This window comes from Raphanus sativus, chromosome 4 (genome assembly GCF_000801105.2).
Source record: "Raphanus sativus cultivar WK10039 chromosome 4, ASM80110v3, whole genome shotgun sequence".
In the NCBI taxonomy this organism is placed as follows: domain Eukaryota; kingdom Viridiplantae; phylum Streptophyta; class Magnoliopsida; order Brassicales; family Brassicaceae; genus Raphanus; species Raphanus sativus.
The window spans coordinates 625,204-639,696 of record NC_079514.1 but is presented as its reverse complement, the minus strand read 5'-3'; the positions used below and the strand labels follow the sequence as shown (position 1 = coordinate 639,696).

The 14,493-nt window shown below is 35.0% G+C and overlaps 4 protein-coding genes across 10 annotated transcripts; 2 read left to right on the top strand and 2 right to left on the bottom strand.

Moving 5' to 3' along the window:
- Positions 1–1,284: 1,284 nt before the first annotated feature.
- LOC108834875 (BTB/POZ and TAZ domain-containing protein 5) lies at positions 1,285–2,782 on the top strand. The gene is made up of 3 exons (XM_018608193.2): positions 1,285–1,605; positions 1,699–1,829; positions 1,933–2,782. Exons 1-3 carry the CDS (start codon positions 1,357–1,359, stop codon positions 2,684–2,686), a joined length of 1,134 nt encoding a protein of 377 aa, XP_018463695.1. The 5' UTR covers positions 1,285–1,356; the 3' UTR covers positions 2,687–2,782.
- On the bottom strand, positions 2,772–4,175 carry LOC130512024 (uncharacterized). Of its 7 annotated transcripts, none has more exons than XM_057010092.1 (5): positions 3,890–4,175; positions 3,403–3,456; positions 3,245–3,317; positions 3,109–3,174; positions 2,772–3,040 (listed from the first exon to the last, which is right to left on the bottom strand). In XM_057010092.1, the coding sequence occupies exons 2-5, from the start codon at positions 3,432–3,434 to the stop codon at positions 2,888–2,890; spliced, it is 324 nt and encodes a 107-aa protein (XP_056866072.1). In that variant the 5' UTR covers positions 3,435–3,456; positions 3,890–4,175; the 3' UTR covers positions 2,772–2,887. The 7 variants fall into 7 exon arrangements, with proteins under 7 accessions (XP_056866072.1, XP_056866071.1, XP_056866070.1 ...); XM_057010091.1 differs by having other exon boundaries at positions 3,403–3,452; positions 3,890–4,174; XM_057010090.1 differs by having other exon boundaries at positions 3,403–3,473; positions 3,890–4,172.
- Positions 4,176–6,468: 2,293 nt separating this feature from the next.
- LOC130510495 (BTB/POZ domain-containing protein NPY5-like) lies at positions 6,469–9,649 on the top strand. Its single transcript, XM_057006858.1, has 5 exons — positions 6,469–6,833; positions 7,082–7,585; positions 7,667–7,736; positions 7,814–8,917; positions 9,001–9,649. Exons 2-5 carry the CDS (start codon positions 7,524–7,526, stop codon positions 9,505–9,507), a joined length of 1,743 nt encoding a protein of 580 aa, XP_056862838.1. The 5' UTR covers positions 6,469–6,833; positions 7,082–7,523; the 3' UTR covers positions 9,508–9,649.
- Positions 9,650–12,294: 2,645 nt separating this feature from the next.
- LOC108854368 (probable N-acetyltransferase HLS1) lies at positions 12,295–14,493 on the bottom strand. The gene is made up of 3 exons (XM_018627906.2): positions 14,062–14,493; positions 13,540–13,715; positions 12,295–13,460 (listed from the first exon to the last, which is right to left on the bottom strand). Exons 1-3 carry the CDS (start codon positions 14,221–14,223, stop codon positions 12,587–12,589), a joined length of 1,212 nt encoding a protein of 403 aa, XP_018483408.1. The 5' UTR covers positions 14,224–14,493; the 3' UTR covers positions 12,295–12,586.

Below are 14,493 nucleotides of genomic sequence, written 5' to 3'. Positions count from 1 at the left end.
TAGTAATATAATTATAAGTTTATGCAGATCGTTATTCCTCTCTCTCACTCTTTTAACTAAATTTATGTATATAATGAAGATTTAGTTCAAATTAAATTATATTTAGGTAATATGTTTTATTTTGGAATTAATAATAAGTAATAATATTAATATAATAATTTGAAATATTCTTTTTGAAGAAAAAATGAAAGAAATCATTAGTTTAATAAATACACAAATTATTTAAAGTTTACTTTATTTTAAAAGAAAATGTGTTATACCATTGAAAATGCCTTTGGAAAATGTTTGAAAATAAATAATATCGATATGTTAAGCTAGGTGTTCGTACGTTACTATTAAAACCGCACTTGTGTTCAAATTTATATATACTTATATATTAGTATATGTTTAATGAACATCAACATGTCGTGACTAGGATCTGACACTTTTAAGTATTATAATATTAATAAATCTTCAATTAGTATAGTTTATTTCCCGTAATAAAATAACCTCGCTGACATCTAGAATGATATTTTTAAATGTTTGAAAGGTTCACATTTCACAGTATTATTTCCAATCAAATGGGCGAGAGTTAATTAGTATATATTAGCAATCAAGGATCTTCAGCGTATCGTCCACAATGAAACATTTAACCAAACTTCGTATGTTATTTCACATTAAACCTTTGATCATATACTAATTGCATGTTTCTATTGATGTTATGAGAAAGCTTACATCTCTGCAAAAATAAATAAAACTTAAGAATATTAGCAAGATGCACAATAAAAACATGTCATTGATAAAGTGAAAAGTCGAACTTTTAAGATGATTAATCTGAGAAAGATAGTGTGTGAATACTTATTTTAATAGCAAAAAAAGAAACACATGTGTACCTTTTCTAAACACGTCGTCGCCAACCACTATTAGACTAAACAACTATATATAATAAATATATTGATTGATAGTAATTTTAGCTTTATTTATTTCCTTTTATTTATTTTAAAAATACTTGGATATAAATGTTGTTCTAATGTTTAGACAAAGGAAATGAAATTTGCAAACTAAAAAGAAAAGTAAAAATAGGATAGAATTAATAAATGAGTGATTTAGAAAAGGTCATCCTACGTGGATATGAATCAGCAAGTACTTATCTCTTCTCAATATGAAACTGGATCAGCCGCGTGGGACCCAATTAAGACGTGTTAAACAGTTCACACTTGCGAGTTTCCACCATTTATTATTAAATATTTTTAATTATCCGACCAAAGGAAGGATATAAATTGGTCTTTGACATTACATCTCCATCTCTCTCCGTTTCCTCTGTCTAATTATCACAGCTCGTTTTTTTTTGCGATAGATAACGTTCCTTTCAAAGACATGGAGAACATCAACGTTTATTCACCGAAATGTTCACCGGAAAACGTCTCACCACCACCACCACCACCTCCTCCGGTAAAATCAAACTCCGGTACGAAGTTGAAGAAGTCAACGGTACAAAAATGCGGTAGCTTCGCTTCTAAAGCTACAAGAGATGCATGGGATCGTATGTTCGACGAAGCTCATGGAGCTGATGTCTTGATCCACACGGATAATAATGGCTTGATCTACGCGCATTCCAACGTCATCGTAAGTTCTCTAAAAATGTTGTTAAATCTTAAAATTTGACACACTTTTTAATATTGAATTCTATTAAAGCATATGATTTAATCTATTAATCAGGGAATGGCCTCGGATGTAATAAGAGGATTGATGAAGCAAGACAAGAGAAAACCTCATCGCAAATCAATCTCAATACTCGGCGTTCCTCACGATGCTGTTCGCGTTTTCATTCGATTTTTATACTCTTCTTGGTACTTTATCTTAATTCCTTATTAATCAGTAAAATATATTTAAAAGAAAAACATTTTTGTTATGACAAATAATTAACTGAACACTTGTTCTGTTTCTTTGCAGCTACGAGAAACAAGACATGGAAGACTTGGCGATACATCTTCTTGTACTATCACACGTCTACGTGGTTCCGCATCTGAAACGAGTATGCGAGTCACACTTCGAAAACACTCTGCTCAACAAAGAGAATGTGATCGATGTGTTTCAGCTAGCTCTTCTCTGCGACGCTCCTCGTCTCGCTCTTCTCTGCCACAGAATGATACTAAATAGCTTCGAAGAAGTCTCTACTTCTGAAGGATGGCAAGCCATGAAACAGAGCCACCCTAGTCTCCAGAAAGAGCTCTTACGCTCTGTCTCCTACGAGCTTGATGTAAAGAAGCAAAGAAGCAGGAAGCAGAAAGAGATTCAGACATACACTCAGCTGTACGATGCAATGGAAGCTTTTGTCCACATATGTAGAGACGGATGCAGAGAGATAGGTCCAACAAAGGTCGAAAACCCTCACGTCTCTTGCGGGTTTCAAGCGTGCGACGGTCTGGAGAAGCTGTTGAAACATATGGCTGGATGCAAGCTGAGATCAATCCCCGGTGGTTGCAGCCGTTGCAAGAGAATGTGGCAGCTTCTTGAGCTTCATTCGCGTATCTGCGTCGACTCGGAGCAGTGCAGAGTCCCTCTCTGCGGTGACTTCAAGGAGAGGATGAAGAAACAGAGCAGGAAAGATGAGAAACGATGGAAACTTTTGGTGAAGAATGTTTTGAGCACCAAGAGAATTGGAGGGTCTCCATACTTTTTGCAGGCTACTGATGTTACTCTATGACATTATTATTATTTCATTAATTTCATATCAGAATTAGAGATTGCATATACATGTATAGAGTACAGATTCTTTATTAATAGATAAATAGATTCAAAATTCAGTGTTCTAATTAATACTAAGGCCACAAAGGTTACACAAGCATGTGTACAACTCCTTAGCTTGTTACTTATTCTCTCAATCCCTCACCTTCTAGACGTCTGCTCACTTGGAGACCTGAACCGTTTCTTGCTGGGCCTTACTCTTCCTCCTGCTGTATTGGTATATGATGGGTGGGCGTTGTTGGGCCTCAACTGTAACAACAGAAGATTCAACTGTTTCTTTTCCTTGCAACAGATTCTGAGTTTTCTTCATTTCCTGCCAAAATAAAAAACAAGCTCGTTTAGTAAGCCCTCGAAACTCCGTTGGATTGGATCAGAGCATACCTTCAAGGTTTTACGATGAGTAACCATTAGCTCACAGAGTTTATGCATCATCATCTCTTCTTCCACCTGCCAAAAAAACATCCGATCTCCAGACGCTAACTTGATGACAAACAAGTTTATTTTGATCATATAATACCATGAGTTTTTGGAGTTCATGTGACATGGTCATCTGAGTTTCCTTGAGTAATTCATTCTGCTTCTCCAAATGCCTATTAGACAGCCAACAGTATATTAATTTGAAGTTATGCATATTACAGGTAAACGAAGAATCAATGAAATCATAATGAGAATTACTTCATCAAATCACCGGTATGTTGAGGGTCCATCGTCACAAAATGATTGAGCTTTCTTGCAAAATGAGAAGGCTGTTTAAGAGCTATACAATCCGACTGTGTTAAAACAGGATTCAGACAAACACTAATCAGACAATAACTTTAAAAAAGAGACTTCTTTGCTACCATAAAAAAAAGAAAGAATCACAAAGGACGGAAGAAAAAAACATACAGAGGAGAAAGATTAAAGAGAGAGACAAGGAAAAATCCAAAACTGTTAAAGAACAAGAAGGACAAGACACAGAAGCTTTTCTGTTTCGGTAATTAAAAAGAGAAAAAAAAGGAAACAGCCACTGAGTTAGACAATTCATCGAGCACTTGGTGCGCAAACAATCTTCAATCACAATCCACAGAAGAAAAAAAAAACACTAAGCATCTTATAGCAATCCAACAACGTCGTCAAGGACAACGAATCTGCAAAGCAAATTTTGGATCGTTAAAAATCTTACGTCGTCAAGGACGGGATCGATGTTGATTGGAGAACAATCGCTGTTGATGAGAGCGAAATCACCCGAAGAAGATCAAATCCGTAAGATTTCACTTTTTTTCTTTTCTGATTTCTCGATTTTGTTAGTTACCGCCACGAACCAGAACCCTCTGACGCAGCCAGAAGATTCCTACTAAAAGCTTAGTAGTTATTATTTAAAATTATTAGAGAGAGTTAAAATAGAATATTTTAAGGAAAAAAACGTCAATTATTTAGATGAGATTTTTGATTAATGTGATTATTGGTAGAAGAAAAATTAAATACATATAAACTTTTAAGGTATTAGTTTAGATTAAAACAAATGCTTGATAATGTGTACATTCATATAACTCTAAGAGTCTTTATCAGCTATCGAAAATGATTTAAGCAAAAAAAAAGGACTATTGAAAATGATTTAATAGATTTCCATGGTTATGATCACTTTGATCGTAACTAAAAAAAACAAACATTTAACACGAAATAATAGACCACAAAACTGAGTATAGTTAGTTGGGGAAAGGAGGAGATAAAATCTGGTTGAACAAGAGAAAAAGAGAGATGCATGGACCACGTTTTGGTGGTTCCCATAATCACACGAGTACTCAACTCCTCCATATTATATAATTAGGTTACATGTAGCTTTCGACTTTCATATCGATTCAACGTTCAATACTTCGGTAAAGTCTTTTTTTTTTGTAATATTTCTGATCATTTCGTTGTAAAACTTTATAAAGAATCGATACATCTAACGCATTAATGTGATCTCGGGATACACACATTATGTATCGCTTTACTAAAGTGGTGATGGAGATATCCTCTAAAAAGAAAGTTACATTTTCCATATATTCATGGTTTGAATATTGTTTGGAAGGTATGTCCAGAGCCTTTAACCTAGGCTTTGCATTCTGTAAAATTAAGTTAGTTTCGTGTCGATTATTTTTTTCTCAAGTTTAACAAATTGAAATGCACAAAAGTGAAACTAGACTTGAGAGAATCATCATTAACCTTTCTTCCTAATGGTGTTTTATTTATTTATTTTGTGCTTTTCGAAATTTATGCCATTTCCTTCGCAATCACAATCTTAATTAGTCCATGTGCTCTGCTATAATCACACGAATGTTTTTAAGAAAACGTCTTAAATTTTAAATCACCAAAATTAGTGACGATTTCATTTTATAGGCTCGATATCAAACGTCTTAATGGTTTGCAGCTTGGCACACAGAATTAACCTGCCTCTATGCCATCTCAATCATTTTGAGATCCACTTACATATGATTGTGGATATTATATTCAGACAGTTTATCCCCTTTATAATATTTCAGATCAAAATAATAACATTATGTATTTTTTGTCTAGAAAAAAGCTATGTACAACAAGAATTAATATGAAGACATGCCTAAGTTCGGTAGGAATGATTGGTTGGAAAACCTGAATTTAACTCTGATAAGTTTTGTTCTTAGATGTCGAGCTCATGACGTCGAAACTTTTACTCACTAAAATCAAAAGTAGATGCTATAGTATGATCAAGGACAACATAAAAACAATAAAGAAATCGAAGAGAGAAATCTATTGGATAGCGTGAACCGATTCGTGAGATGTATAAAACCATGTGAAAGCTGAAACAGCAATGAATCGACTTCTAGCTGATTATAAGCTAACATGCATTGGATTCTCACTGGCTGCCACATGCATTGTACCATTTATCATATAATTATCTTATACTCTGAGGCTTTGAAGATCTACAACATTAATTTTGAAGGCGTAATAAATCTGATCAATAAGATTTTTTTCCTGCAACAGAATCTTAAAGTTGAAGTCATAACTTTGATAATTAACCCAAAAGAATCTTAGGTCCAAATAGCTTTTGAAATTTATTTATATATTCCCTCAATTCCCCAAAGAATGATATTTTTAAAAAAATTATGCATACAGTAAATATAATTAAATTTATAATTTAATTTTACTTTATATTTATCTTATAATTATCTTATACTCTGAGGCTTTGAAGATCTACAACGTTAATTTTGAAGGCGTAATAAATCTGATCAATAAGATTATTTTCCTGCAACAGAATCTTAAAGTTAAAGTCATAACTTTGATAATTAACCCGAAAGAATCTTAGGTCCAAATAGCTTTTGAAATTTATTTATATATTCCCTCAATTCCCCAAAAAATGATATTTTTTAAAAAAATATGCATATTATAGTAAATATAATTAAATTTATAATTTAATTTTACTTTATATTTTAATAAATGTCAACCAACAACATTTAATCAATTCAAATAATCTAAAAAATCAGTTCAAATACTCAAGTAATGTATTTTAAATTATATAAAAATGTCTTATAATATTAAAAAATATTTCTAATGCTAGGATTTGATAGGAAAGATTTCTGATGCTTCCACTATTTTTTATTTTGTACATATGATAAAATAATATGCATTTTAAAAAAAATAAAAAGAAGAAATTAATAAAAAAGGTAAAAAGAAAGAAAAGTAAGAGAGATAGTGAAAAGGAAAGAAGAAAACATATCCTGAAAAGAAGGTAAGTTTGTCTGAAGAGAAGGGGGCACTCAAGTAAGTGGCTTTTGTCAGATTTCGCGTGCATTTGTACAGAAAAAAGCAGCTTTGCCTCTTTCTCCTTCTCCTTCTTCTCCTTCTTCTCACTTTCAATTTTTTTTTTTCCAATTTGCTCCTTTCATTTTCTCTTTAATTTCCTCATTTTCAGAGAAAAAGCATCGTTTTTTATATAACAAACGAAAGGTCACTGTTTGATTGCTTAAGAAGAATCTTTTTTATTCATAAACCTCATCTGGGTCGGTCCTTAACTCCAAGAAACTTATATAACAATAGATTTTCCCGGTGGTGGCTCATGGTTTAAGAGAGAGATTCTTCAAACAACCGAGGCTGCTTTCTCAAGAAGAAAGGTAACTATAGTTTCTATTGAAGTCTTTGCAAGTGAGGATCTAAGAGTTTAAAAGAATCAGAACAATTCTTGATTTCTTTTTTTTTTTTCAAAAAAGAACTATTTATTTTATAAAAGATTTCTGCCACTAATGTTTTTTGTTAGATTCTTTTGAGAAAACATCCCAAAAAAAGATTTGATTCATCTTGTCTATTGAATAAGTAGCAATCTTCAAACTTTCTCTGTTTTTTTCTTTGTTGGTTCTTGCAGGTTTACTACGCTTTTGCCATCGTCCATCAACCCCCACAACAACAAAAATATTCAAGCTTTGGATTCGTTTTTTGTTTATTTTCACAACTAGAATAAAATAAAAAGAGATTAAAAAGGGTTTCACGTGTTCCTGTATTTGTGAATGTGTGAAGCACTTAGAAAAGAGTGAAGAGTTTGATTAATTTAAAACTAGTTTCTCTCTGTGTGTCTGTCAGTAAATTCGAGGTTTGAGTGGGTACTTTGTGCATCTCTAAGTTTTTTTTTTCTTCTCCTTTTTCTATGTTCTCTTTGAGATGTGAGACTCCCATTAACAACGTTTCCTTAAGTTGTATGTCACAGACCCTTCTTTTCTTCCAGAGTCTTTGCTTCTCTGTTTCTTGACCAGACACATTTTGAGTCTTTTTAGCTTTCTCTTTGAGATCTTATTCACTGATTCAACACCATGAAGTTCATGAAACTTGGATCCAAACCTGATTCATTTCAATCTGAAGGAGACAATGTTAGGTTTGTGTTCAAAATCCCTCATCCTTATGTTATAGATCTGAAAATGTTATTCTGACAACTATTTACTTTATGGTTCTTTAGGTATGTATCAAGTGACTTAGCAACAGATGTTATTGTAACCATTGGCGATGTCAAGTTCTATCTTCACAAGGTAAAAAAACACTTAAAAGACTTACCTTATATAGAAAGATTCAACCTAAATATTTACGTCTTGTTTCATGTTTCTAGTTTCCATTGCTGTCTAAGAGCGCACGCTTACAGAAACTAATAACAACAACATCATCATCATCAAATGAAGACGACGAGATTCATCAAGAAGAAGACGAGATTGTAATACCAGAGATCCCTGGCGGTCCTGCTTCATTTGAGATCTGTGCCAAGTTCTGTTACGGCATGACCGTCACGCTAAACGCTTACAACGTAGTCGCTGCTCGCTGCGCAGCCGAGTTTCTTGAGATGCACGAAACCATCGAAAAGGGGAATCTCGTTTACAAGATCGAAGTGTTCTTGAACTCGAGCATACTCCAGAGCTGGAAAGACTCCATCATCGTGCTTCAGACCACTAGAGCTCTGTCTCCACACGCTGAAGAACTGAAGCTAACAGGTCGCTGTCTGGATTCCATCGCCTCTAGAGCTTGCATCGATACTTCGAGGGTCGAATGGTCTTATACTTACAGCAAGAAGAAGAATCTTGACAATGGTCTGAGGAGACCGCAGGCTGTTCCTAGAGACTGGTGGGTTGAGGATCTCTGTGATCTTCATATAGATTTGTATAAACGAGTGATCGCTACGATAGAATCAAGATGCAAAGTCTCGGCTGATGTTATCGGTGAAGCCTTACACGCTTATGCGACCAAAAGGGTTCCAGGGTTCAGCAAAAGTAGCAGCTCCGCGCAGATCACTGACTATGCTAAATACAGAGCTTTGGTTGGTTCCATCATTGAGCTGATCCCTGAGGAGAAACGAAGTGTTTCTTCCTCTTTCTTGACTAAGTTGCTGAGAGCTTCCATCTTTCTTGGCTGTGATGAAGAAGCAGGGCTAAAGAACAGAGTCGGCGAGGGGCTAGATGAGGCTAGCTTGAGTGATGTCATGCTCTATGATGTTGACTTGATGCAGAGCTTAGTTGAGGTTTTCTTGAACTCTCGTTCGGGAGATGATGATGTAACAGCGAAAGCATCGGTTGCGAAGCTTGTTGACGGCTATTTAGCTGAGAGATCGAGGGATTCGGAGAAGTTGCCTCTTCAGAAGTTTCTAGCACTCGCGGAGATGGTCTCGAGCTTTCCAAGACAGTCTCATGACGGTGTTTATAGGGCCATCGACATGTTTCTTAAGGTACAAGGAATTGATAGTTAACCCTAAGTGCTTGCCCTAGATCTAACTTGCTAACCAAGTTATTGTTTTTTTTGTCTAATCAGGAACATCCAGAGATCAGCAAGAGCGAGAAGAAGAGAATTTGCAAGCTAATGGACTGTAGAAAGCTCTCGGTTGAAGCTTGCGCACACGCTGTTCAGAACGAGAGGTTACCAATGCGTGTGGTGGTGCAAGTGCTCTTCTTTGAACAGGCAAGAGCTAACAACAACAACAACAACGGTTCATCATCAACGGGAAACAGCACGCCAGAGATTGTTCCTGCTTCGAGGTCGACAAATACTGAAGATGAGACAGAGTCTTGGGACGCAGAGGATATAAAGACATTGAGGGGTGAGTTAGCAAGTCTAAGACTCGCAAAGAATCAACAACAGCAGGAGAATAATAAAGGGAAGCTGGTGAAAGGTGGAGGGTTGGGAGTTTCTAGAGTGTTCTCAAAGCTTTGGGCTGGTAAAGAGAGGAGTGGAGAGATGATGAGTAGCTCAGGGACTTCGAGTCCTGGTTCTGTTAATGATGACTCTAAGTCTTCTTCTTCCACAAACAAGAAGCATTAGAAGAAGCATAAGCAAAGATGACTAACCTTTGTGGTTTTGTTCTTCCTTAGTTGGTATCATGTTTAGGTTGGAAGTGTTAAAAACAGAATGGTTCTTGAAATAATAATAAGATGATAGTATTTTCTTGTTTTTAAATTTTCAACTGTGATTGTTCATTAGTATTTAACAAACTAAAAAGGACCAAAACAAGTTATACAGTATAATCTCTTTAAATTAATATTTCTATAAATTAATATTTCTATAAATTAATATAATTTTACAGTTCCAAATTAAGTTTTTGTTTAATTAGTATTTCGATAAATTAATAATCTTTATAAATTAATAAAAACTATAGTTTTGGTGTAATCCCAACATTATTAATTTATAGAGGTTTCACTGTATTTGCAAGTCTTCCTGGTAACAAATGGTTCCAAAAAATTGTTCACGTCTGACTGTGTTTGAGACTAGACAGTCTCTCGACATTTTAATAAAAACTGGACTACGGCCCAAAGTGGTTATTTCGTATCTCGTGGACTTTTGATAAATTTTACTCATATCAGAACTTTTTTACAATGATTGTATCTGTAGTTTGAGAACTAAAAAGTTTAGGAACAGAGCCCCATTCACTTGAGAGAAAACATTATCTACTACCAATATTGAACATGATGTATGTCTAGTGTCGTGCAAGACTTATGCATAGGTTTTGATCGTGAATAATATAAGCGAACAATATTTATTGGCTTACACACAGGTTTTGCTATTCTACAAAAATAAATATGTACTCTATTATTACATGACTGTAAAAACTAAAAAATGTAAAGTTCTTGTGAATTTTTCTCTCGTCTGGATGTTTATATCCTAGTGGATTTGTGGCCCACGTCACGTCTATATATGATGATATATCGATCGTTATTCGTTTATTAAATTCTGGAAAAATATAAATATAATCCTCAAATTGTTGTTGCATTAAATTTTTATTTTGCAACTGGTGCTTATCCTACATGCATATATTTGCTTTAAGAGGATTCAATCTACTTCAGAACTCCGTGAAGACTATAACACCGCCTCCCCTTCCTCTTTTCCTTTTCTAGTAGCTACAAAATCTAAAAAGAATTCGAGCTAAGGACTCCAGTTTTCAAAACTTTAATCCAGGATGGTTTCAATAGTTTGTGTATACGTGGTAAATAAGTAAATACATAAATCACTTTGCATCAAACATATATAGTAGTATAGTACTAGACTCTATAGATGATCAAACGCTTATGACCTTTTTGTTTGTATTTATATTTGTCGGTGAACCATATATTGATTGGCAAACTATGAATTATCGTGACTGTACTTAGGAAAAAAGAATATAACTAATCTGCATGCATGGCTACATGTCATATAAAAACCAGGTCAAACAGGAACCGTTTAACCATCAAAAACCATCCTTACATATACTGCCAAGAAATGCAAAATGTAGTAAGCTCACAACAGCTAAAAACCAAACCTCGGGTCAACATACCCACGTAAGTGACAATCTTATATAACTGAAATATACTCCACAAACTTAAAGTAGTAAGTTACCTCCACATGTCTTGTAATGCGATGAACAAGACCCTATTGTGAGTGTAAACTTTCACTGACTCGATCGGTGCTCACAACTCGACAATATCTCTTTTGGATAATGACACCTTCACAAACCCAATTCAAAGGTTTCAATCATGCTACTGCAAACCAACAAAAGAAACATATAAAATCTATCAGTTTAACATCTTTTTGGGACCATTTAATGGAGAAAAGTGTGGTCCATGACATTGATATTCATGTCATTTACACGTAAGACTAGCGATATCAAAGGTGGTTTTATTCTTCAGTATCCATCAATGATAAGCATCGAATTAGCAAAGTACTAAGAACCAAAATCCCACCTAAAAAGAACAACTAAACTAATATACACTATCTTAGTTATTAAATGGGATTTGCTAGTGGGTAACTCTTATTTTGTTTGCAAGATTATCGTCTTGCTTGGACATGATTTACTTCACTCTACATATCAATCCGTTCATCCGATGTAGAATTAGAAAATATGATATATCATATTAAATTATTATTAATAAATGACATGTATTTGTACATACATAAGAGATAAACTATCTCAACTAAAAAAATATCCAAATTAATTAATCATTATCAGAATATAATAATATTTCTATATTTTTTCAAAATTCAAATACTCCCTCCGTTTTTAAAAGATGCATGTTCTGAAAAAAATATTTGTTTCAAAAAGATGTATTTTTATGTTTTCTATATAAAAATTGCAAATTTCAATAAAATTAATTGAATTTATTAAAAGACTATTGGTTAAAATGCATTGAAATTTGATAATTTCTAAAAACAATGAATGATTAATGTGTTTTCTTAATATGTGTGAAAACTCCAAAACAACATCTTTAAAAAACAGAAGGAGTATTTCAAGGTTTTGATGTAATATTTTTGTTCGTAGTATATGAAAAAAAAATTTTAAAATTGATTTGGTTATTTATATTATCAAAGTGCATTTATTTTTTGATCAAAAATCTATTTAAAACTCTAGGATCAACTTTCGAAGTTTTAAAAATTTAATACACAGTTCATCGCATAAAATGGAATTCACAAATCGCATTCGCAAATAAAGAACGGACGTGAGAAATTTAGTGATCGGTCAGGAGCGTTACGGTTTGATAAACTTTAATGGTATGTAATAGCTTGTCGGTATGATACATATTGCTAGTTAAATTATTTTAATTAGATTTATCGATATATAATCAAGAACAATAGGTCGGCATTTTAATTTGGCCACAGATAAAGTATATTAAAAAGCTAGATCCATTTACAAGACAAGAAGACACAAACCCAAAAGCACGAAACATTGCCTCCCCTCCCTACCTCTTACCACTAATCTAATAATCCCCACTAACAAACAAAAGATGATTACCTAGGAAATAGAGAAGACTAGTTCTAAAACCAAAAGACCCTTAAAAAGGTATTCTAAGAGTTTACAAGGACAACCCCGTAATAACATGTAGGTTTAATAATATGATTCTATATTAACATGTAGGATTTTTTTAAATAACATTTAAAACTCTCTAGGGTCCACAAAAATGGAGGCACCAGGTGGTGAATTAGTCCAGTCACCAACAGCACCATCACTGTAGTCTTCCCCAAGCCGTTTTATACACCATAGATCCTCCTCGCACGACAACACTTTCCAGTACGGTATCCCTCGCCGCAACGGCTCTTCTCCGGCCACTTCCGTAGCCAAAACGCCGCAACCACCATCCTTAGCCAGGTTATGCGCGTGACCACACAATGACTTCACCATCTTCGCCGCTTGTGGGCCTTCTCCACCTATCCCGTACATAAAGTGAAGCCCAAACGGTTTAAAAACAGACGGTATCGAAGGGAGTTTCAAAAACGGCAGCGTTTTATCAACCACACGCGTCGTTTTAGCCACTACGCGTTTCAGCCGCGACGCGCCACGAACCTCTAGCCGAAACGAGTCTTTGCAGTTCCAAACGCTCAACACGGCCCATGACTCGGGCGGGTACTCCAGGAACTTAGCCGAACCGGGCCATGCTCCTGAACCCGACCCGTAACAGCTTCCACGTGGCACCGCCACAAAAGTCCCGAGTGAGAGTTCGTTATTCAGTACCGAATCGATATCCCGCGGGAAAAACTCGGTAGTGCTGAACCGGAGTCGGTACAGAGACTCTGCATCAACCGGGTCCAATTTAATGACAGTTACACGACGCGATAAGTTGACTCTGTGGGCGTAAACCGGGTTGACCAAGATAGACGGTTTACGAAACTCGGAGTAACCGCATTTCCCGGTGAAAAGATTAACCGAAGCTTGGTTATCGTTTTCAGTTGCTATATATGAATATTCGGCGCCGTTTTGCCTAAACCATTCCTCCATCATCTTCACGAGCTTAAGCCCTATCCCTTGCCTCCTGCAACATATAAATTAACTATTAGTTTTTAATTACTCTCCTCTATAATCACGCGATTAGTGGGAATAACGGAACGTACCTGTGAGAAGGAGAGACACGGAGGCCCAAAACGTAGGCGAGTTTAGTGTAAAGAGGCTTAACGGTGTCGTTTTGTGGTTTATGATTTGAATCGAGTTTTATGCCACATGTAACGGTTTTAATGCAACCTCTAATCATGCCCACTATCTCCTTCTTCTCCGTACCCATCTCAGCCACCTGTTACAAAGATATTAGAATTTTCCGTTATTTCTTCACCATTATTAATATATTGTAAAGTTTCAAACTTTATGTTAGCTACTTGATATATATATTGGGTTCAGAAAATATTAATTATGAGCCTTTTGATCTTATCAAGAGTCAGAAAAAAATTCTTTCAAGAAAAAGAGTCAGAGAAAAAAATCATGTATGAATAAAGATGAGTGAACTTAAATTTAAATTTAAAATTATATTTATGAAAATGGGTTTTTGGATAACCCAAAGGTTGAGAAGTTAGAAGTCTTTATCAAAAACGTTTTTATCCTTTGAGTTGCAGAAAACAGAGTTGTTTGATCAATAATATTACCAACATAATGAAGGAAGGTGAATGTCGGATCCTACAAAGCGGGTCACCCAACAGGTTGGTGAAGAGAGAAAGCTTGCCGCTTGGTCCGACCTCGCACCGTCGCTCCACATCCTCCACACCGGCTAAGTCTCTGCTCCAGTCATATTCTCTAACCACTATCATATTTGTGTTTTAAATAGAGAGAGGAAAGAACCGAGGCAAAGAGAAGAAGAGAGAGTTAAGAGGAAGAGTGAAGTAGATAGGGTTTTATATAGAAAGTAGTGAGGGAAGATTATTCGAGAGGAAAGAGAAGCATTTATAGGAGCTATATGTATAACGTGAGGTATAAGTAATGAACAGAGAAGCTAGGAGTGTTTATAGGATTTGGGTTTAAAAGGAAAGACAAATAGACTTTATTATTTATGATGAGTTTTAAAAGTTGGAGAAGGCGAG

Coding starts and splice junctions, on each gene's coding strand:
- LOC130510495 (XM_057006858.1), top strand. CDS start 7,524: ATGAAGTTCATGAAACTTGGATCCAAACCTGATTCATTTCAATCTGAA. Junction 7,586..7,666: donor TCTGAAGGAGACAATGTTAG/GTTTGTGTTCAA, acceptor ATGGTTCTTTAG/GTATGTATCAAGTGACTTAG. Junction 8,918..9,000: donor CCATCGACATGTTTCTTAAG/GTACAAGGAATT, acceptor TTGTCTAATCAG/GAACATCCAGAGATCAGCAA.
- LOC108854368 (XM_018627906.2), bottom strand. CDS start 14,223: ATGATAGTGGTTAGAGAATATGACTGGAGCAGAGACTTAGCCGGTGTG. Junction 13,716..14,061: donor CACCTTCCTTCATTATGTTG/GTAATATTATTG, acceptor TCTTTGTAACAG/GTGGCTGAGATGGGTACGGA. Junction 13,461..13,539: donor CGTGTCTCTCCTTCTCACAG/GTACGTTCCGTT, acceptor TATATGTTGCAG/GAGGCAAGGGATAGGGCTTA.
- LOC130512024 (XM_057010092.1), bottom strand. CDS start 3,434: ATGGACCCTCAACATACCGGTGATTTGATGAA. Junction 3,318..3,402: donor CATACCGGTGATTTGATGAA/GTAATTCTCATT, acceptor GCTGTCTAATAG/GCATTTGGAGAAGCAGAATG. Junction 3,175..3,244: donor ATGAACTCCAAAAACTCATG/GTATTATATGAT, acceptor TTTTTTTGGCAG/GTGGAAGAAGAGATGATGAT.
- LOC108834875 (XM_018608193.2), top strand. CDS start 1,357: ATGGAGAACATCAACGTTTATTCACCGAAATGTTCACCGGAAAACGTC. Junction 1,606..1,698: donor ACGCGCATTCCAACGTCATC/GTAAGTTCTCTA, acceptor TCTATTAATCAG/GGAATGGCCTCGGATGTAAT. Junction 1,830..1,932: donor CGATTTTTATACTCTTCTTG/GTACTTTATCTT, acceptor GTTTCTTTGCAG/CTACGAGAAACAAGACATGG.